At 40.0% G+C, this 23,286-nt stretch overlaps 1 protein-coding gene and 1 long non-coding RNA gene across 23 annotated transcripts in view; one reads left to right on the top strand and one right to left on the bottom strand.

Moving 5' to 3' along the window:
- Positions 1 to 23,286, top strand: part of LOC108264472 (protein NLRC5) — a 94,340-nt gene that overhangs the window by 43,720 nt on the left and 27,334 nt on the right. For 21 of the 22 annotated variants that reach the window (XM_053678267.1, XM_053678281.1, XM_053678285.1 and 18 more), the window contains one exon: positions 4,420 to 4,596. The exons of the other annotated variant lie outside the window; for it this stretch is intronic. In XM_053678267.1, the coding sequence (XP_053534242.1) occupies positions 4,420 to 4,596 (177 nt within the window). The remainder of the gene's footprint in view (positions 1 to 4,419; positions 4,597 to 23,286) is intronic. 22 annotated transcript variants of the gene reach the window in all.
- LOC124627802 (uncharacterized) lies at positions 20,318 to 22,435 on the bottom strand. The gene is made up of 3 exons (XR_006982322.2): positions 21,702 to 22,435; positions 21,364 to 21,528; positions 20,318 to 20,720 (listed from the first exon to the last, which is right to left on the bottom strand). It is a non-coding gene; the product is annotated as an uncharacterized LOC124627802 (long non-coding RNA).

Here is a 23,286-nt window from a genome sequence, read left to right as displayed (position 1 = left end):
GTTGAGGAGTTTTTCCCAGATCTGAAAATGTTCCTTGATTCTGTTAAAATGTTTATGAAGAACACGGAAAGCACCGATCAACCCACTTTTAGTGAACAAGACGGCTATCGTCTCAAAAACCTGATGACGAAAGTCAGAGAGAAAATGGTGAAGGATGGTTAAGTGTCTCGCATTTCGTTTTCTCCCCATTTTGTCTCAGTCTCACGCTTCTGTTTGTTTGCAGCTTATTATTTGCCATGTGTGACATAAAGCTGGGATCCTTGAATATTAACGGTGCTAGAGAGGATGTGAAGAGAGCGTCCCTTTTCAGCTTGTTCAAGGCTAAGAAGCTAAATGTCATTTTCTTACAAGAAACACATAGCACAGCTGGTAACGAAACTGCATGGAAGAAGGAATGGGACGGGGAAACATTTCTCAGTCATAAGAGCAGTAACAGCGGAGGGGTTGGGATCTTGTTTTCTGGAGATTTTTTACCCATCTCTTGTGTAACTGAGGAAATCATTGAGGGTCGTTTGTTAAAAATACAAGCTGTATTCGAAAATGTCAAATTAATTTTTATCAATGTATATGCTCCAACTGTAGGCACAGAAAGGGTGGTCTTCTTAAACACTTTAAACACTGTTATTAGTAATTGTGGTGACGACGGATACATGTTCCTGGGTGGTGATTTTAACTGCACTGCAAACGCAGTGCTGAATAGAAACCACCCGGAGCCACATGGAGCCAGTAAGGGATGTCTGGTTAAATTAATCGATGCGAATGATCTGTGTGATGTTTGGAGGCTTTTCCACACCACTCAGCGTCAGTATACTTGGCCTCATGTGAAAGATAACTCTTTGTCTTTGGCAAGGCTTGATAGATTCTACTGCTTCGCACATCAGAGCAACATACTGAGAAGCTGCTCAATACACCCAGTCGGTGTCTCAGACCATTCCCTTGTCCAGGCTTCCATCTTTATCAAGGGTGTGAAATGTAATAGCGCCTACTGGCATTTTAACGTGTCTCTGTTGTCTGACAATGCTTTAAAGGATATTTTTGTGTATTTTTGGAGAAGTTATACGAAAACAAAGTCCGAATACACTTCTCTACAACAGTGGTGGGACATAGCGAAGGGTAAGATCAAACAGCTGTGCCTACAGTACACTCTCAATGTCACAAGAGATATGACGAGGGCCATGAAAAACTTGGAGAGTGAAATAGTGAAGTTGCAAGATTTGGCAAACCGCTCTAGAAAAGGAGAGCATTTAAAAATTCTCCAGAGGAAAAAAATCAGCTCTATCTAACCTGTTGGGTTTCTCTGCTCAAGGTGCTCTGGTTTGATCTCGTCACCAAAATGTCGTAAAGATGGATGCACCCTCTCACTTTTTCTTTGGCCTTGAACGCAGGAATGGACAGAGGAAGCTCATGCACTCTCTGCGGTCCAGCACCGGGCACCTGCTACAGGAGTCTGCGGAGATCCGTAAATGTGCAGCCGCTTACTACGAAGAGCTTTTCAGGAAAGAGTTCCAGGAGAAACCAGAGGTGGCGCAGTCCTTTTATGAGGGTTTACCCAAGGTTTCAGAGGAGGTCAACGCAGAGCTGGAAGCTCAAATCACTGCTGCTGAGCTACTTTCTGCATTGCAGAGCCTAAAGCGCGGTAAGGCACCAGGTATTGAGGGTCTTCCTGTGGACATTTATAAAGCATTCTGGCCTGTGATCGGAGAGGATCTACTGCTTGTCCTCAGAGACAGTTTGAACAAGGGGCAACTACCATTGAGCTGCAGGAGGGCAATCCTTACTCTTCTCCCTAAAAAAGGAGATTTACAGGAGATCAGAAACTGGCGGCCAGTGGCACTTCTCAGCGCTGACTACAAACTTCTATCAAAGGTGTTGGCCATGAGGCTGAGACAAGTTATGGAGCATGTTGTCAATGTCGATCAGACCTACTGCATACCCAACAGGTTGATATCTGATAACATCATTCAAATTCGCGATGTTTTGAACCTCTCCAAGTCATTGGGCTGTGATTCCTGCTTGATTTCTCCAGATCAGGAAAAGGCCTTTGACAGAGTTGAACATCAATATTTATGGCAAACACTAGATGCGTTCGGGTTCAGCTCGGGTCTTATAAACATGGTGCGAGTCTTGTACAGTGACATTGAGAGTATTTTAAAGATCAACGGTGGTTTAAGCGCTCCTTTTAAGGTTCAGAGAGGAGTCAGACAAGGCTGCTCACTATCCGGCATGCTGTACTCCTTGGCCATAGAGCCTCTCCTAAACAGATTAAGACAGTCTCTTTCAGGTGTAACCCTTCCTGGATGTGAAACAGTTTTTAAATTACCTGCTTATGCTGACGATGTCGTTATCATCACCGAGAAACAAGAAGATATTGACACCCTTGTAGAAGGCATTAATGAGTTTGGTGTAATGTCCTCTGCAAAAATTAACTGGGGAAAAAGTGAAGCGATAACATTTGGCGATGAGTTGTGTAAGAAACTGGTTTTACCTGCAGGGCTGAGGTGGAACAAATGCGGTTTCAAGTATCTTGGTGTTTATCTCGGTGATGATACTTTTGTGAGGAAAAATTGGGATAATGTTTTAGAGAAGGTGGAAGGGCGTTTAAATAAATGGAAATGGATCTTACCGCACATGTCTCTGAGGGGTCGCACACTTGTGATTAACAATCTGGTGTCGTCTATGCTGTGGCACCGCTTAGCATGCGTAGACCCTCCAGCACAACTGCTGGCTAAAATACAAGCGGCATTGGTGGACTTTTTCTGGGACCGTTTGCATTGGGTCCCGCAAAGCGTACTTTTTCTACCCAAGGAGGAAGGAGGGCAGGGACTCATCCATCTCGCCAGCAGGGGCGCCGCCTTCCGACTCCAGTTTATTCAGAGGCTCCTTGTTGGGCCCAGAGACCTTGTCTGGAGACCCTTGGCCCAAACCATATTGACCCGAGTTCGGAATTTGGGTCTTGCTGAGTCTTTGTGGCTGATGGACCTGACTTCTCACAAACTTCAAAATCTTCCAAAGTTCTACCAAGGACTGTTTACTGTGTGGGTGATGCTCCACAAAAAGAGAAGACCAGGCGGTGAGACCCTAACGTGGCTACTGAAGGAACCGGTGGTGCATGGGACTCGTTTCAGCGTGGAGCGCGTACCAGGACCCTCTGTGATGCAGTTGTTCGTTTCAGCTGGGATTGTCACGCTTGGACATGTGGTCGAGCGATGTGGACCCGGTCTGATCAATGCTGCAGGTCTAGCCTCTCATGTAGGCATTACTTCCACCAGGGTCTTAAGCAAACTGCTCAACACATGGAAGCGCGAGCTCACAAAAACGGAACTGTCTCTGCTGAACAACTACTGTAATGGACACTGTCACCCAAATGCTGACGAACCCTTCCCTGAAGTGACTCTCCTTCCTGATTTTAAAGACTGTACAGGACAGCTGTTGGAGTCCAGAGAGACCGCCACAAACAGGTTGGAAGCCATGGGGGGGAAACTTATGTACTCTGTATTTGTAAAAGTGTTGAATAAAAGCAAACTACGTGACAGGGTTGACACTCCTTGGAGAGCCCATTTAGGGCTCGACAGTGAAGTCAAACCTGCATGGAGAGCGCTATACAAACCACCGTTGACAAAAAGGGTTGGAGATTTACAGTGGAGAATTTTACACGGTATTGTGGCAGTGAATGCTTTTATTTCTGTGATCAACCCCAGTGTAAGAGATAACTGTCCTTTTTGCTTGCAGAGGGAAACGGTCTATCACTGCTTTTCAGAGTGCACCAGACTACACACCTTGTTTCAGCTGCTACAACAAATGTTCATGATGTTTGGGGAAAAATTTTCCAAGCAGCTGTTTATTTTTGGGTTTAGATACAGTCAGAAGGAGAGAAGGAAAGGTCAACTGTTGAACTTTGTACGAGTACAATTTATCTTACTAGAAGAAACAAAGTTGAGGAGTCATCAGATTGTGATGCAAACACGGTTTTTGTCAGGATGGTAAAGGCCAGATTAAATCTCGATTTTGCTTTCTACAAAACCACAAATATTGTAGAGGAGTTCACTCATATATGGTGTCTCAAAGATGTCTTATGTTCAGTAGTGGAGAATGCTCTTATTTTTGGGACTGTGTTGGACTAAAACATGTTTATGCTTTTGAGTATGTGTGTGTGTGTGTGTGTGTGTGTGTGTGTATTTATACGCTCTGCATCAGAGCATCAAGATGTACATAGTCCTGCTTTGATTGAATAAAGAGGTATTGAATCTCTCTCTCTCTCTCTCTGTCTCTCTCTCTCTCTCTCCTTCTCTCTCTCTCCTTCTCTCTCTCTCTGTCTCTCTCCCTCTCTCTCTGTCTGTCTCTCTCTCTCTCTCTCTCCCTCTCCCTCTCTCTCTCTCTCTCTCTCTCTCTCTCTCTCTCTCTCTCTCTCTCTCTCTCCAGGTTGTATAAAGGAGGCAGTATTACAGAAGATGACTGGTCACATTTGACTTCTGCTCTGGTTTTAAATCCTTCACACCTGAGAGCGTTGGATCTAAACAGGAATAAAGCAGGAGAGTCTGGAGTGAGAAATCTGTGTGATTTCCTGAAGAATCCTAAATGTAACCTGCAGAAACTAAAGTGAGTAATTAACCTGTACATTTTAAATAGTCCACATTTATTATAACACTAATAATCTTTTAGGAGTTTAATATTCTTCAGTCATTTATAATTCATTTAGAAAGACTTTCTGAATATGTATTAATATATTTAAATGATTATAAATATTATTATTAAACTACAGTGTATTAGGTATATACAGCGCGTTCAGAAAGTATTACGTTATACATGTATATTTCATTTTTTAATAAGGCACTAATTATCGTTTCTTTCCTCCCTCTGTAGTCTATTGAACAGTGTAAATGTTGTATATTGTTAAACCCCTAATGGTTATAATTATTATTTTAGTTATCACCCAGCCCTATGAGTCTGGTAAAAACCAGAAGAAAGAATATAAGATAGAAGAACAGAAACCAGAGATTTAGAAATGTGTTCGTGTTCTTACTTCAGTCATTTCTATATCCTTTCTTTCTCTAATGTTGGAATAAACACTGTTTCCTTTTCTGCAGATTATGGAACAGTGTAAATGAGAAATCCTGCACTGATTTGGCTTCAGCTCTCTGTACAAATCCATCACACATCAGAGAGCTGGATCTGAGTGGGCGTGAACTAGGAGACTCAGGAGTGGAGAAGCTCTGTGATCTACTGAAGAAACACGAGTGTAAACTGAAGACACTGCGGTGAGTAACTCAGTGATGTGATGAAACAGCTTTATAATGAAAAGCACTAACCAGAACAAAGCTCTTACCAGTCCTAGCTAGTAATGTCTAACTAACGTGTCTAATTGCTCTCTAGATTAGATTTATTATCAGTAATAAAGATTAAAATATAGAAAGACACTAAATCTGCTTTTCCCGACTCCTGATCTGAGTTTCTTTTCATTCTCGGTGCTTTATATCGGAGTTTAAACCAGAAAACAAACCGCAAGACAACAAATCTTCTAACAGTGACATACATTGTCTCTGCACTACTAAAGTGATAATGTCTGATCTGCAGTGACTGACACGTCATCAGCACTAATCCCTGACAGACACTAATCACTCTTTTTGGGAAGGAAAACATCTCGTCAATTTAGATTAGTCTAATATTACCCAAATTATTTTTACATTTTATTTATATTTACTTCAGCCTCATAGCCTTCATACTTACATCTTACAAATAAAATCACAGCAACTGACCAAAAATACTGTAAACATTTAAACTTAATCAGACCTGCACTTCCTCCTCTGAGTAAGTAACTTTCTCTTTATCTGGAATCAGGAGACGGTACTGGGATATAAAAACATTTCTCCTGAGTGTGATGTTTTTCCAGAAGAAAATACACTAGCGCACTAGATCCTACATTCATCTGCACATAGAAGCTGGAAAATTCTGTCAAATACGTGTAGAATACACTGGAGTTAATATCTCACACACACACACACACACACACACACACACACACACACACACTCACACACACACAGTGGAGAATGCAGGACTCAGAAACACATGTAGTGCTACAGAGAGCTGCGTGACTCTGACAGAACGAATAAATAACATCAGAATAAGAAAATCCCATGATTCAGACACGCCCCCTTGTGCTTCATACACGCCCCTTGTGCTTCAGACACGCCCCTTTGTGTTTCAGACACGCCCCCTTGTGAGTCACACCAGTAACAGCTTAAGCATGTTTCATTTTCTTACATTATATTTAATGTTGTGTTTTTACGTGTCTAAGAGTGTGAACTGATCACGTAAACACCAGCATTAAGGTGTGATTATTGTAGGGGAGAGCGGGGAACGACGTAACGCAGGGCAAAATGTAACATGGACTTTTTATGTTATTACACAAGGTCGAGCAGCGTGTACTTCTGACCACATCACCACATTTACGAGTGACGATCTGCAGCAAAGTTTCTCCTTGTTCTCATCAAATCTGTGTCAAAAAGGGTTTTATTTCGGTTTCTGAGCCGTGTGTAAATTACAGACTCCAACCTTCTATTACTTTAATCTCCATCTTCTTGCCTACAACGCAGCAACAACGCAGCTCAGCTGTAACGCTTTACTTGGCTGTAAGTGTGTGTGTGTGTGTGCGTGTGTGTGTGTGTGCGTGTGAAATGGGTCCGCTAAAAAAACAAAAAATGGAGAGAAACTTTAAAACAGGTATTTAGCGCAGACAGAGATCTTATGTAGGTCTGCAGTTGCGAGTGTACTTTATCTAACGTCTGCTTCCTGTTAATATTTTTACCGGACGTTGTGTCCGACAGTTTTTTATTTTATTCGACATTTTGAATTTTGAAATGAAATATTTTCATCAATTAAAAATGGAAGCCTAAGGCACATATTCAGGCAGTGCTTTTTTCTGTATTGAAATGGTATCATATTTAAATGTTGTATATTGTTAAACCCCTAATGGTTATAATTATTATTTTAGTTATCACCCAGCCCTATGAGTCTGGTAAAAACCAGAAGAAAGAATATAAGATAGAAGAACAGAAACCAGAGATTTAGAAATGTGTTCGTGTTCTTACTTCAGTCATTTCTATATCCTTTCTTTCTCTAATGTTGGAATAAACACTGTTTCCTTTTCTGCAGATTATGGAAGAGTGTAAATGAGAAATCCTGCACTGATTTGGTTTCAGCTCTCTGTACAAATCCATCACACATCAGAGAGCTGAATCTGAGTGGGCGTGAACTAGGAGACTCAGGAGTGGAGAAGCTCTGTGATCTACTGAAGAAACACGAGTGTAAACTGGAGACACTGCGGTGAGTAACTCAGTGATGTGATGAAACAGCTTTATAATAAAAAGCACTAACCAGAACAAAGCTCTTTCCAGTCCTAGCTAGTAATGTCTAACTAACGTGTCTAATTGCTCTCTAGATTAGATTTATTATCAGTAATAAAGATTAAAATATAGAAAGACACTAAATCTGCTTTTCCCGACTCCTGATCTGAGTTTCTTTTCATTCTCGGTGCTTTATATCGGAGTTTAAACCAGAAAACAAACCGCAAGACAACAAATCTTCTAACAGTGACATACATTGTCTCTGCACTACTAAAGTGATAATGTCTGATCTGCAGTGACTGACACGTCATCAGCACTAATCCCTGACAGACACTAATCACTCTTTTTGGGAAGGAAAACATCTCGTCAATTTAGATTAGTCTAATATTACCCAAATTATTTTTACATTTTATTTATATTTACTTCAGCCTCATAGCCTTCATACTTACATCTTACAAATAAAATCACAGCAACTAACCAAAAATACTGTAAACATTTAAACTTAATCAGACCTGCACTTCCTCCTCTGAGTAAGTAACTTTCTCTTTATCTGGAATCAGGAGACGGTACTGGGATATAAAAACATTTCTCCTGAGTGTGATGTTTTTCCAGAAGAAAATACACTAGCGCACTAGATCCTACATTCATCTGCACATAGAAGCTGGAAAATTCTGTCAAATACGTGTCAAATACACTGGAGTTAATATCACACACACACACACACACACACACACACACACACACACACACACACACACACACGCACTCTCACTCACACACACACACACACACACTCACACACACACACACTCACACACACACACACACACACAGAGACACACACACACACACACACACACACACACACACACACAGAGACAGAGAGAAGTCAGTGCAGTGATTGTGAAGTTCATATTCAGTAGTGGAGAATGCAGGACTCAGAAACACATGTAGTGCTACAGAGAGCTGCGTGACTCTGACAGAACGACTAAATAACATTAGAATAAGAAAATCCCATGATTCAGACACGCCCCCTTGTGCTTCAGACACGCCTCTTGTGCTTCAGACACGCCCCTTGTGCTTCAGACATGCCCCCTTGTGCTTCAGACACACGCCCCCTTGTGCTTCAGACACGCCCTTGTGCTTCAGACACGCCCTCTTGTGTTTCAGACATGCCCCCTTGTGCTTCAGACACACGCCCCCTTGTGCTTCAGACACGCCCCTTGTGCTTCAGACACACCCCTTGTGAGTCACACCAGTAACAGCTTAAGCATGTTTCATTTTCTTACATTATATTTAATGTTGTGTTTTTACGTGTCTAAGAGTGTGAACTGATCACGTAAACACCAGCATTAAGGTGTGATTATTGTAGGGGAGAGCGGGGAACGACGTAACACAGGGCGAAATGTAACATGGACTTTTTATGTTATTACACAAGGTCGAGCGGCGTGTACTTCTGACCACATCACCACATTTACGAGTGACGATCTGCAGCAAAGTTTCTCCTTGTTCTCATCAAATCTGTGTCAAAAAGGGTTTTATTTTGGTTTCTGAGCCGTGTGTAAATTACAGACTCTGACCTTATATTACTTTAATCTCCATCTTCTTGCCTACAACGCAGCAACAACGCAGCTCGGCTGTAACGCTTTACTTGGCTGTGTGTGTGTGCGTGTGTGTGTGTGTGTGTGTGTGTGTGTGTGTGTGTGTGTGTGTGTGTGAAATGGGTCCGCTAAAAAAAACAAAAAATGGAGAGAAACTTTAAAACAGGTATTTAGCGCAGACAGAGATCTTATGTAGGTCTGCAGTTGCGAGTGTACTTTATCTAACGTCTGCTTCCTGTTAATATTTTTACCGGACGTTGTGTCCGACAGTTTTTTATTTTATCCGACATTTTGAATTTTGAAATGAAATATTTTCATCAATTAAAAATGGAAGCCTAAGGCACATATTCAGGCAGTGCTTTTTTCTGTATTGAAATCGTATCGTATTTAAATGTTGTATATTGTTAAACCCCTAATGGTTATAATTATTATTTTAGTTATCACCCAGCCCTATGAGTCTGGTAAAAACCAGAAGAAAGAATATAAGATAGAAGAACAGAAACCAGAGATTTAGAAATGTGTTAGTGTTCTTACTTCAGTCATTTCTATATCCTTTCTTTCTCTAATGTTGGAATAAACACTGTTTCCTTTTCTGCAGATTATGGAGGAGTGTAAATGAGAAATCCTGCACTGATTTGGCTTCAGCTCTCTGTACAAATCCATCACACATCAGAGAGCTGGATCTGAGTGAGAGTAAACTAGGAGACTCAGTAGTGGAGAAGCTCTGTGATCTACTGAAGAAACACGAGTGTAAACTGGAGACACTGGGGTGAGTAACTCAGTGATGAAACACACTGAATGAAACTTTATAATGATGCAGGATTACACTTTAGAGTTGTCTTTCACAGACCGTACACAGATCTTTATAATACACAATAGCAATGTAGACAAGTACTTTACTATTATATTTCTGCATCTCATTGTTACATACATGCCTACATCATCATTATTTAATCCTGTGAGGTAAAGACACTAAAAACTTTTCTCTCTGCAGGTTAATAAAGTGCAGAATAACAGATAGAGGCTGTGCTGCTCTGACTGCAGCTCTGAAGTTAAACTCCTCACATCTGAAACATCTGGATCTGAGAGATAATAAACTGGGAAATTCAGTCACACAACTCGAGGAGTTACTGAAGCGTTCAGGAGGACAGATACGGTCAGTAAACTTAACACACAGTACAGAATGTGTAGTTTCTGTAGAATATAATGTAAGTGTAAGAGTGTTGTGTAAGAGTAATGTAAATGGAAATCAGCAGCATGTTGGTAATCGTACTGACAGAAGCACACAGAATACACCTTCAGTATTTAGGATCAGAATTAAACCCAACAGTAACTCGTCACTGCATGCTAATAGCTTTCTGAGGATCTGATTTAATAGAAGTGCACTTTGACCTGATCTGATTCTGTTCTACACAGAAATACCACTGCACTTCTAATCTCATCCTTCATGTTATTCTACTTTTATGCCATATTTCTTGTGTTTATGTAGTTAAACTATTGAGATATATGATTTTAATAATAAAATACAGATATAATATAGCTTCTGGCTAAGAGAAATGATGCAGGGTACAGTGCTGAAACTATTTTTCTGTTTTGATTTTACAGATATAATAAATCCACATGAGTGAAACGGATCTTCACAGTAGTACTAGACGCACCAGAGAGGAAGCAGCGTGTACAGTAATGTAGGAAGCAGTGTGGATTAGGGCTGCACAGTTAATCGAATATTGATCTCGATTACGATTTTGACTGCCCACGATTACATGAACATGATCGACTGCCATATTGACGATTAAAGTTCATCCTCCGCTGATGGAAAACGCCACTGCAGATCAAATGAAGCATTTCCTAAACTTACAGCAAGTCACCATAGAGCAGCGCACGGATGACGTCATTTTGTAATTCCAAAATCCAGAAACGAGTTTCCAGAAGCTGCGAGCTTCGCTTGCGCGAGAGGAAATCATGACATTAACATGATGCTAAATGGCACTACAGAGGTTGTCGGGGACATTAAACATCATCACGCCGAACAGGAAAAAACTTTGCAGATAAACTCGGGGCTCTACAGTGCGACCATTTCACTCACATTTGCGACTTTACTTTGATTGACAGTTTGACAGAAAGTGTATGATATAACTACTCACATCCAGAGTGTACAGTAATGTAGGAAGCAGCGTGTACAGTAACGTAGGAAGCAGTGTGTACAGTAATGTGGGAAGCAGTGTGTACAGTAATGTAGGAAACAGCGTGTACAGTAATGTAGGAAACAGTGTGTACAGTAATGTAGGAATCAGCGTGTACAGTAATGTAGGAAGCAGTGTGTACAGTAATGTAGGAAACAGCGTGTACAGTAATGTAGGAAGCAGTGTGTACAGTAATGTAGGAAACAGTGTGTACAGTAATGTAGGAAGCAGTGTGTACAGTAATGTAGGAAGCAGTGTGTACAGTAATGTAGGAAGCAGTGTGTACAGTAATATAGGAAACAGCGTGTACAGTAATGTAGGAAACAGTGTGTACAGTAGTGTAGGAAACATTGTGGATGATGATTGCACTCAGCAGAACCAGGGCAGCAGGGGGCCAGTCACTGACTCCACAAGCCCAGAAAGTCAGCCTTCAGGCAGTTTATACAACATCACAGAACAGAATAGGAGGCAAGTCAGTAACACCAGTAATATACAGAGGCAACAAAACAGGGGCTACACAAGCACTCCCACCTCCAAAAACAAATAGTACTAGATCACACTTTCTATACAGTACACGACATACAAAAAGGAGAGATGAGTGTACATTGAGATGTTTATTTTCCTCCTCAAAACAGTAAACTATACAGTTATTGTTAGAGATTTTACACATGAATATGTCTGTATGTTAATGATGTGTGTATACAGTGTAACACATTTAAAAGTAAGAAGTGGTCACATGTTCATAATCACATTTAATGTGTGTAAACTTGTTAAAATGACACGTGTAGTGTGTGGAACACACGTGCATGTGGAACATGCCCTTTGCACATGGGAAACGTGTGTTTTTGGAACACTTTCATGGTTTAATGTGTGAATCCCATGTAAATTCCCATGTGATACCCATGTGATTACATGTGAGACACAAGTGGGTGTGTACAATACAAAATAGTCTTTGTACTTACATTTTTTATAAAACATTTTAAATAACAACTACACATTGAGTAAGCAGTAATTTACCAAGCCAAACAGCACCATGTTCTTCTGTAAGGTCTATGCTCACATTTCCTGCAATAAAGACACTAAAACAAATTGATTCAAATTGAGCTTTTATTTTTTATTGTAGTTGAGTTTATTTGTTCATTTGTGTGTGTTTGTGCGTGTGTGTTGTCTCAGTCCTCTGCTGCGTCTCCTCCAGCAGGCTCACTGTTTTGGGTTTGAAAGACAAAATGAAAGATTAGTGCAGTACGAACACCAGTCTATTCTGTCAAGGTAAAGGTTCATTTCTTTTCTATCTGTATTTCAGATTTGGTTCTGTTATTTTCAAATGATGACTGGTCTACGCATTCAGAGTCAAATATGTAAACAAGCACAGATCCTGTGCAAACCCACAGCCGGCCCTAGAACACATCCAAAACTGGATTCTATGAATTATGCAATCATCAGTATCTTGGTATGCACAGTATCTATAGGTTGTGATATATTACTGGTGTCTTTTAATTTTTGTGCCATGCAGGCCTTGATCTCAGTGTCTCCGATAACTCTTGGAACTTTTTGTTTACATGGTCTGTAATAAATTAAATGAACTTCTACTAAATTTACAAACAAGATTGGATTCAGATGCCAAAGAGGCCTAATTAATTCATATTGTGTAATACAGGTGTCCATGTTTGATCCATGAGTGTATTATTTTATTTACAATGGCTTATGACTTAACTTTGCATTGAGGAAGGTAATGAAATGGTAGCACTTTACAATAAGGTTTCATTTGTTAATATTAGTTAACAAACTAACAATGAAGAATACTTCTACAACATTTATTCAACTTAGTTCGTTCATTTCCATATTTACTAATACATTCTTAAAATCAAAAGTTGTATCTGCTAACATTAGTTAATGCACTATGAACTAACATGAACAATCAACAATTGTATTTTTATTAAGTAACATTAACAAAGATTAATAAATGTTGTAAATACTATATATGTCATGTTAGCTAGTGCATTAACTAATGTTAAGGAACGGGACCTTATTGTAGTGTTACCAATGAAATAATTGAAAAAGTGTGCGACTGGAGTCAGTGAGAGACTTTTTCTGCAAAGATGAAAAAATATTAGAATACATCCATTTACTCCTAGAATGCCAAAAAAGTCCAGAGGTGTGGCATTGGGTAGCAAGAAACAGCTGTGGTGTCAACAAGTTATAATTTTATTACATATAAATTTAAAAGCTTGGAAGTCCAAGCTTTTAATCCTCAAGTATCAGTTAAGTCTCAAGTATTAATAGGCAAGTTAGTCCCAGTGAACTTGAAGTCAAATAAATTCATCACTACATTTTTATACCAAGTCTTTCTATTTTCACTTAGATAAATGCATAAATGAAAACGCTTCTCCTGACTATGTAAATGATCCCTTTATCTCTCCTATTTGGTCAAGAAGAGGGGCTGGGTGGCTAGAAGTCAGCACTGGGTGGTTGGGGGCAGACTGATCTGCCTGTATTACATCTTTAATAGATGTTCTGATTATATCTGCAATCCCTACAATCAAATCAAAGGGAGGAAGGAATATTTCATTATTCAAAGTTGCCAGGTGAGTTGTGACTGGAGCTGCAACAACTAGTCACTAAAATCAATAATAATCATTTATTAAAATAATGAACAATGAATTTCATTATGGATTAGTTGGGTCTGTGATGTCACTGTGAATAACCCCCGTCAGTGACGTCACTTCACAACGGTGAAAAACGCATTTCTATGAATAAAACCCATCTGAAAAACAGCGGAGGTCACAGAGTGAGCGGGAAAAGTACACAATCCATGTTGTCCAAGACATGAGAATGTTTTATATTAAGTGCTTCAAACAATCTGGTAAGTGTATTAACGTGGCTTGTCGTATCAGACGCTGCGACAAATGCGTGTGCTGTTTAATGTGTTCCAGACGTGTTTTCTTCAGGACAGAAATGACATTTTTACCGTTATATCCTTATCTGTAAATGTTAGAAATTCACACCAGTATTTCCATTTGAAGACCACAATGAAAAAACGAGTCACAAAACTGTATTTTTGGAGTTGTTCATCCACGGCTGTTGATTGAGCATTGAAGAATGATCTCATAAATGTACTTGGATGATAGAAAGATCAGAGACACAGAATTTTCCATTTAAAATAAAGCCATGCTATGGAAAAATGATCACAGTCCAGTTACATGACCGAAATCAGCCAATAGGCTCTGAGTAATGACGGACACCAAGCTGAGTGAATTTCATTGTTAACTTACTGTCAAATTTCTTCAACATATCTCTAGTAACTGCTCTAATATTAATATATTAATATGATAATAACAATAATAACTAATAATTAATAAATATTCATAATTAATAATATTCAAGTTGAGATCGATGTATAATGTATATTCTGTGAGTTTTCAGTATTTATTGTGATATATATATTTCAGTGATGTTGATGATGCTCAGTTTAGTATAAAGATAAAAGATCTTTCACGAAAGAAAGATCAGAGTCCACGCAAGCATTTCTTCATGCGTCAATTGACAATGTAAACAATAATGGCTGATAACTTTTGGTGTCTTCATGAAGACTATGAATGGGTCTAGTGAACATATCAAGATTTTCTCTGTTCTCAACTATTATGACATAAGAAGCTTCTGAACTTTTAAATTTAAATTCTGGAATTCAAGCACAATGTGACTCTGATCGTTTTATCATTGGTGCCTTCATTTTACATAAAGGCTTGTGCGGACAGCGCAATGCTTAAAGGTCTGTAGAACTTTAGTGGTATCTTGGGTTGTCCTGGATGTGATATAAGCCCAAAATCTGTGCTGTCGCCGAGCTCTCATTGAAAATGAATGGGATGGTTTCGCTTTGTCGCTGGATTTCACTCGCTGTGTGAACAGGGTTTAGAGTTGTTGGTGTTTTATTATGGAGAAAGCTACACAACCCAAGATACTGCCAGAGGGACATAAATCTTCAAAGCTAACCTTGGTGTTGGGGTATCTGATCTATGGCAGTGTCACGGTACCTGGTAGGAGGCAAGCGCGGGCCGAGGATAAGCAGATAGAGGAGCGAGTCGTGAAGCGTGGAGCACAAAGTCCGAGGCAAACACAGTAATCCAAAACGTAAATCCAGAATCGTAGTTGAGAACGAGGCGGAAGTTCCAAAACCAATGAAGATACAATGTTCATAGACAGCGTGGTAACAAGCCAACGTAGAGAAAGCTTTAGCGTTACTTCGCGCCGCGTTGTTGTTAATAGGGTCTTACATAACCTTGGGTGGTGCACAGGTGTTTGCACTCAGTATTCCCGCGAACTTGAGCGTGTGTGGCTGGGATGTGTAGTCCGTGCCGGCACAGTGGCCGCGAGTTCGCCGTGGCGTAACGGACCCCCAAAGGGCTCACTCCGGGAGCCGACTTCTTCCGAGGCCGTCCTCTCCTCTGGGGTGCCGGTCTGTCTGGATGAGCCGCGTGGAAGTTGTCACGCACGCTTGCATCCAGAATGTCCCGGGATGGGATCCAGCATTGATCCTCTGGGCCGTAACCCTCCCAATCTAACAGATACTCAAGCCCCCCTCTCCTGCGTCTGGAGTCCACGATCTCCTGCACACTGTAAGATGGGCGACCTTCAATCTCTAACGGGTCAGGCGGGGTATTCTTTGGAACCGCCGTGGCTAAAGGGCCCGGTGTTACTGGCTTGAGGAGGGAGACATGGTATGAGGGGGCGATGCAGCTGTATTTGGGGAGGTCTAGGCGGTACGTAACCTCGTTTACCCGTTTCAGGATCCGGAAAGGGCCGGCATACTTGGGTCCCAATTTGCTGCCTGAGAGAGGTCTTTTGAGGTTCCTCGTAGAAAGCCATACCCTGTCCCCTGGCTGATAATCAGGGTGCGCTCTGCGATGCCTTTCCGCTTTCCGCTTGGCGATACAAGAGGTTCGTACCAGTTGTTGATGTGTGCGCTCCCAGATCTGCTCGCTGCGGCGAAACCACTCGTCCACGGCCGGGGAGTCAGTGGTGGCAGCATTCCAGGGGAAGAGTGGCGGTTGGTAACCCAAGACGCACTGGAACGGGGTTAGTTGGGTGGCGGAGTGTTGCAACGAGTTCTGGGCATACTCCGCCCACGGGAGGAAGTGACTCCAGTCCTCCAGGCTGGTGACACAGAACGTTCGGAGGAATCGGAGGATCTCCTGATTGGCCCTCTCTGCCTGGCTGTTGGCCTGCGGGTGGTAACCGGAGGTGAGGTTAACAGTGACCCCCAGTTTCTCCATGAAGCTGGCCCAGACTCGAGACGTAAACTGGGGCCCCCTGTTGCTCACAATCTCCTCTGGGAGGCCGAAGTAGCGGAACACCCGTTGGAACAACAGTTCGGCTGTGGTGAAGGCACAGCGGCTGCGAGTTCACCGTGGCGTAACAGGCAAACATTACTAAAGTCAGAAAGATGAGAGTGAAGTACTGTCTGTATGGGGGAAAGGTGTAAAAGGTCAGCAGTTATGATGAGTATGAGTAAGACTGAATAGTAACACGTGCACCACCCAAAAATGTTTCAAGTTGTACACATACACTCAGGTGTATAAAAACATCACGATAAATTTCTGACACACCACAAATTATGTAAGGAATAATTGACGACAGGTCGTGGGATTATTAGAGAAATAATAAGGTGGTAATGTGGCCGTTACACCTCGGTGTGCATTTTATTCTAATAATTCAACAGACCGGAGTCGATTATTCCACTTATACTTCAGTTACCACACCTTAATACATTTTTCAGTCGTTTTACTCCGTTTCTAATTCATAAACGCAATGTAGATTTTTAGAAGCAAATCTACTGGATTAATGAAGTATCCAGGCAGCACTGACAACAAAGTTCTGTTTGTGCTAATGTGTGTGAGAGTGTGTGTATGTATTATAATTTACATATGCACCTCAGCAATAAAATAAAATAGAAAAGGCGATGATTTGTAGATCCATTATATTTGACTGGATTCTTCCTTCTCCGATTTGTTTGGTGTTTGACTTCAGAACTCATGTTAACCAGCAGTCACATCCAAGCTGCTGCTCTGCTCAAATCCTTTCTGTTGTCTGACAAAATCATCAGACACATCAGTTAAAGACAGCGGCTGTGCTGTGATTTCAGCTTCATTTACATGTAAAATGGGCCGGAAAAGCTTTCCAGCCGCCTTTAGGTGTCTTTACTCCAACCGCTCTGTGCTCCACTAGGACAATCCTCTTTGGATCACTCAGCATTTCTTCTCCTTTACACATCTCTCCAAGCCCACACTCACTTGGTGTTCTTTTAAACATTTAATTACTACATACATGGTGGGGAGCAGCTTTCTTGTTTCTTGTCTTGTCTCAGCAGTCAGCACCAGATAGTAAAAATACCGCGAATTGGAGACAATATATCTCTGATCTACTTAGATTTGCCTCAGCAACAGAGTAAAAAGCCCGCGAATCAGATTTTTCACGCGCATCACTCACAGCTTCCATTTGGAGAAGTTTTGATGATTGGCAGCCATTTTGTGAAAGCAAAAAAAGAGAAAAACCTGTGAATGAAATGGATTCATACAAAATAACATTACGATTCTGAGGATAATCAAAATCTTCAGAAGTATTTATTTATTAATTTGTTTGTTTGTATAATACTTAAATTTTATTATTATTATTATTATATATATATATATTTTTTTTACATCGCAGAATTTTTGAGCACTGCATTTATTAATGCTGTTTTAACGGCTTCGTCCCAATCCGCACTGTGCCCTACCCCCCTTCCCCCCAGGCAGCAGTGAGACCATACGTGTTTCTACAGCTTATTGGCACACACTGGTTAGCGCGCGATGACGTCACCAGACTTTCCCACAGTTTGCGCGCGCGCCCGGTGTTAATTCCCTTCAGACTTTAGCATCGTTAGCATCTTCCACAGATCCTGATCTCCCCCGCTGCTGTAGCGATTTTAATCACATTCAATATCGAGAAATAGTGATAAAGTCAGTAAATTCGAGCTGTAGTAAGAAAAAACAGTGATTATTGCTGCAGGTGAACAGGTAAGATACAGTTAAAGTACAGAGAAGTTAGTTAATGTAGGTTTATTTTCTGATCAAATCATTTCTCAGGTTTTTACCTCAGCTGTGAAAAGAACTAAGAGTTTGTAGTATTTTAATTCATTTTGAATGTATTGTGACAGTGAAGTTTTGAGTTTTTCCCTCAGCTGTAAGTATAAATGAAGTAAATAAAAGGTATAATCTGTTAGAATGACTAATACACAGAGTTAAATCACTACATAATGTGTGTAATAAGGTACTTGATGTCAGTATGAGCATATTGAGTACAGTAAAGTTAGCCTGTAGCTGCTAGATGAATAAATGTTAATGCTACTGTATTTAAGCTAGTTAAGATAACTGACTAACCCTTATGTTCATGTATTTTCCCCCTAATATGTATATTTACTACTTTATTCAGGTACAACATTACAATCTCTATCAGTTCAATACAAATTTATTTCAGTACAAAATTCTATTTTAAAATGAGAAAAGCAAGTAATGCTTCTGAAACTTACCAAATAGCCGCTATTAAAAACAGATCAGTCATTAAATCAGCATATTGCTGGGGTTACATTACATTCTCACAATCCAGCTGTCACTATTTATTTTATTAAACACACATTGTTCACTCCTTCATCTGGTCACATAAACAAACCTCCATATTGAAGACATATTATCCCTTAAACGTATAAATGTTTGGCCAATAGTTATTAAATATTCAGATCTTTAGCGAGCCGGAGTATATATCTAACATGGATGGATCTCTAAACTGCCCCAATAGTATAAAATTGCCCTAATATTTTATTAACATTACAAAATAATAAAATAAAGCACGTTTCCTTATATTTTGACATTTTATTTTCCATCAAATATCTTCATCAACAATATGAAAACAAAAACACATTTAAATATAAAACATTTTAATTTACACAATTTACACATTCGTAATAAATGAAACTATCGCACATTAACTTTTTATGGGCACTCTTTGTAAATTGACTTCTAATTTGTGGAATTTTATTAGTAGGCTCGTTTTTTCTATGAGAACAATAGTCATAAATGACACCGACTCTCTGGTGGTCATTACAGCATGGCTGGCCACACCCACAGCAACGCTCCACTGTATTGGATCAAGTGATGATGGGTAAATGTGGCACCTTCTGTACCACCTGTTTGTTCTTCTTCATGGGGGTTGTGTTTCACAAAACCACAGAGTTTCAGTGCACTCTGGGATGCTCTCGGAAGTCTTGATACCTGCGCTCTTTCTTGCAACCATGGTCTCAGCAGCTGAAGGCCAAGGTTCTCGAGACAAATTCGACATCTGTAAGGACACGCAGCTTCCCAACCTGGAACCTCTGTGATGAAAACAACTTGTGCGTTTGGGTCCTCTTTTGGAAAAACAGCCCCAAAACATTAAAGATCCACCTCCATATTTAACCGTGGACATGAGGTACTTTTCCATATGGCTACCTCTCTGTGTGCTCCAAAAGCACCTCTGGTGTTTATTACCAAAAAGCTCTATTTTGGTTTCATCTGACCATAGAACCCGATCCCATTTGAAGTTCCAGTAGTGTCTGGCAAACTGAAGACGCTCGTGTTTGTTTTTGGATGAGAGTAGAGTCTTTTTAAAAAAAATTTTTTTTATTAAGTACAGTTTCTGTGTTTTGCTGCCAGTGCGATTCCAAGTCTTGTTCATTGTGCTCTACGTTTCATGGTTTTGATCTTGTTTGTCCTCGTGTTTTCGGATTCTCTTTTTAGCCCAGTTTATGCCCATTTGCCGTTCTCCTGAACCCGCCACTTGTTTTTGACCACGGTTTGGCCTTACGATTTAGATTTGTCTTCCTGCCTCTCTTCAATAAAGCTCTTAACTGCATGTGCATCCATCTCCAAATCTATTACATGACAGTAACACTCATAATTCAGACTTCACTATGATTCAGACACGTACCTTTTTTATATGGTTTGGAGGTGTAAGTGCTTTTTTTTGTTGCTTTGGTGTTGTTAGAAAATAATTGGGAGTTAGAAGGATGTAGAAAATATAAAATCAATGAGGATGAGAATTAAAGGTGTGTCACACTGCCACAGCTATGTCCTGTTACAAGCCCTCGAGAGAGCTGCCATAACACACACACACACACACACAGTCAAATTGTAAAGTCTCTCAGTTTATTCAAAAAGATAAGAGTATATATATATATCAGACAATCATGTGCCTCAGCAACAGTGTACTCATTGTTGAAGGTAAAATGGTGGATCATTAGTACATCCCATAGCACGTGCAAGATAAGAGAAACTAGGAGAGAAAGACACATTCCTGTGATATGGGTTGTCGAGGAGACAAGAAAAGTTGAAAGAGAGAGAGAACAACTACACATAACTACCCTAGTCCACATTGCTTGCTAAACTGTCTACGCTGCTTTCTCCCCGTTGTGTGTCCTGCACTTTTCCATCTCTTTGTTTATTCTTCACTGTAGAGGAGTCAGGATCCGAAATCGGCTAACGGAAAATAAATTCCACCGTTTTGTTGTCACTGTGGGCTTGTCACATCTGTAAGATCAACACAGAAAAAATACAGATGTTTATCATGTAGTCACTGACTGATAATTGACCACATTGGTGGTAAGCTGCTGTGACTTTTCTACCATGTAAAAGATATAAAGATTAAGCAAATGTAAATAATCAAAAGTTACAACACTGCAACGTATTTTATTGCTCTTACCCTGAAGCTGCATCTGTTTCTCTTACAGTTACCAGTGCAATAAAATATTTAAAATATACCACATTTAGTTTAACTACATAAACACAACAGTGAATATGGTATAAAAGTAGAATAAACAGGAATAAACAAATTGATCATTTCTGTATGCGAGTGAGTTAGTTAAGAGCATGGTGGACTGGTGTATCCTGTTAGTCCAGCTAAAATGAAAAGAAAACTGCAGTGGTATTTCTGTGTAGAACAGTAACAGATCAGATCAAAGTGCACTTCTATTAAATTAGAGCTAGTTATTAGCATGCAGTGATGAGTTGTTGTTTTGGTTTAGTTCGGATTCTGAATTATGAAAGTTTATCCTCTGTGCTTCTGACAGTAAGATTGTTATTGTTACATGCGGTTGATTTGTCTAATTACATTACTCTCACATGACATTCTTCTACAGAAAATACACATTCAGTACTGTGTGTGTTTACTTACATCAGCTTTCCTCCTGAACGCTTCAGTATCTCAGAGAGCTGCTTTGTGTCTGAATCTTTTAGTTGATTCTCTCTCAGATCCAGCTCTTTCAGATGTGAGGAGTTGGACCTCAGAGCTGCAGTCAGAGAAGCACAGCCTCTATCTTTTATACTGCACTTCTTTAACCTGCAGAGAGGGAGGTAATGGTGTAGATTAATGAACTCATAGTGAATGTAAACACAAACACAGCTGTTAAAGTAATATAGAGATGAAGATCTTGTCAGTTTTGATATTTTGCATCAGGAAACATAACTAAAGATTGTGATCTCAATTCAGTGTTTCATCACTGAGTTACTCACCACAGTGTCTCCAGTTTACACTCGTGTTTCTTCAGTAGATCACAGAGCTTCTCCACTCCTGAGTCTCCTAGTTCACTCCCACTCAGATCCAGCTCTCTGATGTGTGATGGATTTGTACCAAGAGCTGAAGCCAAATCAGTGCAGGATTTCTCACTTTTATAATTGGGGGTGTGTCTGTGTTCAGAATGAACTAATCACATTCAGTCTCATGTTCAAAAGTACAACCGCAATTTCCGAAAAAGTTGGGACAGTATGGAAAATGCAAAAAAACAACACACACACACACACACACAAAAACAAGGAGTCATTTGAAAATTCAGTTCGGCCTGTACTATATTGAAAACACTTTATAAACACATTATTTGATGTTTTACTTTGTGAATTTAATGCCCCAAATCCTACCGATTTGTCTTTGGGGAATGTTGTTCTCAAAGTGTCGGATTATTCGCTGATGCATCTGTTGGCAGATCGGTGAGCCTCGACCCATCCTTGCTCTTGAAGGACTAGACCTTTTTTGGAGGCTCCTTATATAGTATGTTTAGATGATTGCCTCACCTGTTTCACATCACCTTCTTATTCTACTTGTCACATCACTATTAGTCCTAGTGCCCCTGTCCCAACTTTATTGGAATGTGTTGCATGCATCAATTTCAAAATAAACCTTTATCTTAAAAAAACTATGCATTTGATTAGGTAAAACGTCGAATACCTTCTTTTTATATGTTTTTTTTTTTGTTTAAATACTAGTCAAAGTACATTTACAAATCACTCCTCTTTGTATTAGCATTTTCCATACTGTCCCAAATTTTAGGAATTATGGTTGTAATTATCATACAGCTGTCATCAATGAAATTATTCCGATTAACCCCAAGTAAAGATCAGCTGTTTCTCTTGAATTTTCTTGACATCTTCTTGGTTTATGTGACTACTGAAGTCCTAGTCCACAAAGAGCTTACATAGCATGTATGATATCTGACTTGTTGAAAGACATCGATCAGGAGAGAGGTATAAAAGAATTTCCAATGGAACTTTACCATGGAACACTGTGAAAGCCATCATCAACAAGTGGAGAAAATGGAGCACCACAATGGCATCACCAAGAACAGGACGTCCCTCCAAAATTTATAAAAGGACAAGACAAAAACATACCAGGAAGGCTGCTAAGAGACCTACAGCAACGTTAAAGAAGCTACAGGAATATCTGACAAATACTGATTACTCTCTGCATGCAACAACAATCTCTTGTATTATTTATGTCTGGGCTATAGGGTACAACGGCTAAACAGAAGTCCTTTCTCAAACATCTAAGTTCAAATAAATCACACCAAACTATGTGGCAAAATGTGTTATGTTCTAATGAGACCAATTCCAAAAGGTATAATAATTCCATAATTCCAAAAGAACACCATCCCCATGGTGAAGCATGGTGGTGGAAGCGTCATGCTTTAGGGATGCTTTTTATTCCAGAACTGGGGCTTTTTTTTTAAAGGTGGGGGAATCATGAATAGGTACAAATACCAATTTTAGTATAAAACATTCAGCTATCTTCTAGTAAGCTGAAGATGAAAAGGAATTTCCCATTTTA

This window comes from Ictalurus punctatus, chromosome 4, assembly GCF_001660625.3.
Source record: "Ictalurus punctatus breed USDA103 chromosome 4, Coco_2.0, whole genome shotgun sequence".
Classification (NCBI taxonomy): Eukaryota; Metazoa; Chordata; class Actinopteri; order Siluriformes; family Ictaluridae; genus Ictalurus; species Ictalurus punctatus.
This window is presented reverse-complemented; position numbering and strand designations above follow the sequence as displayed.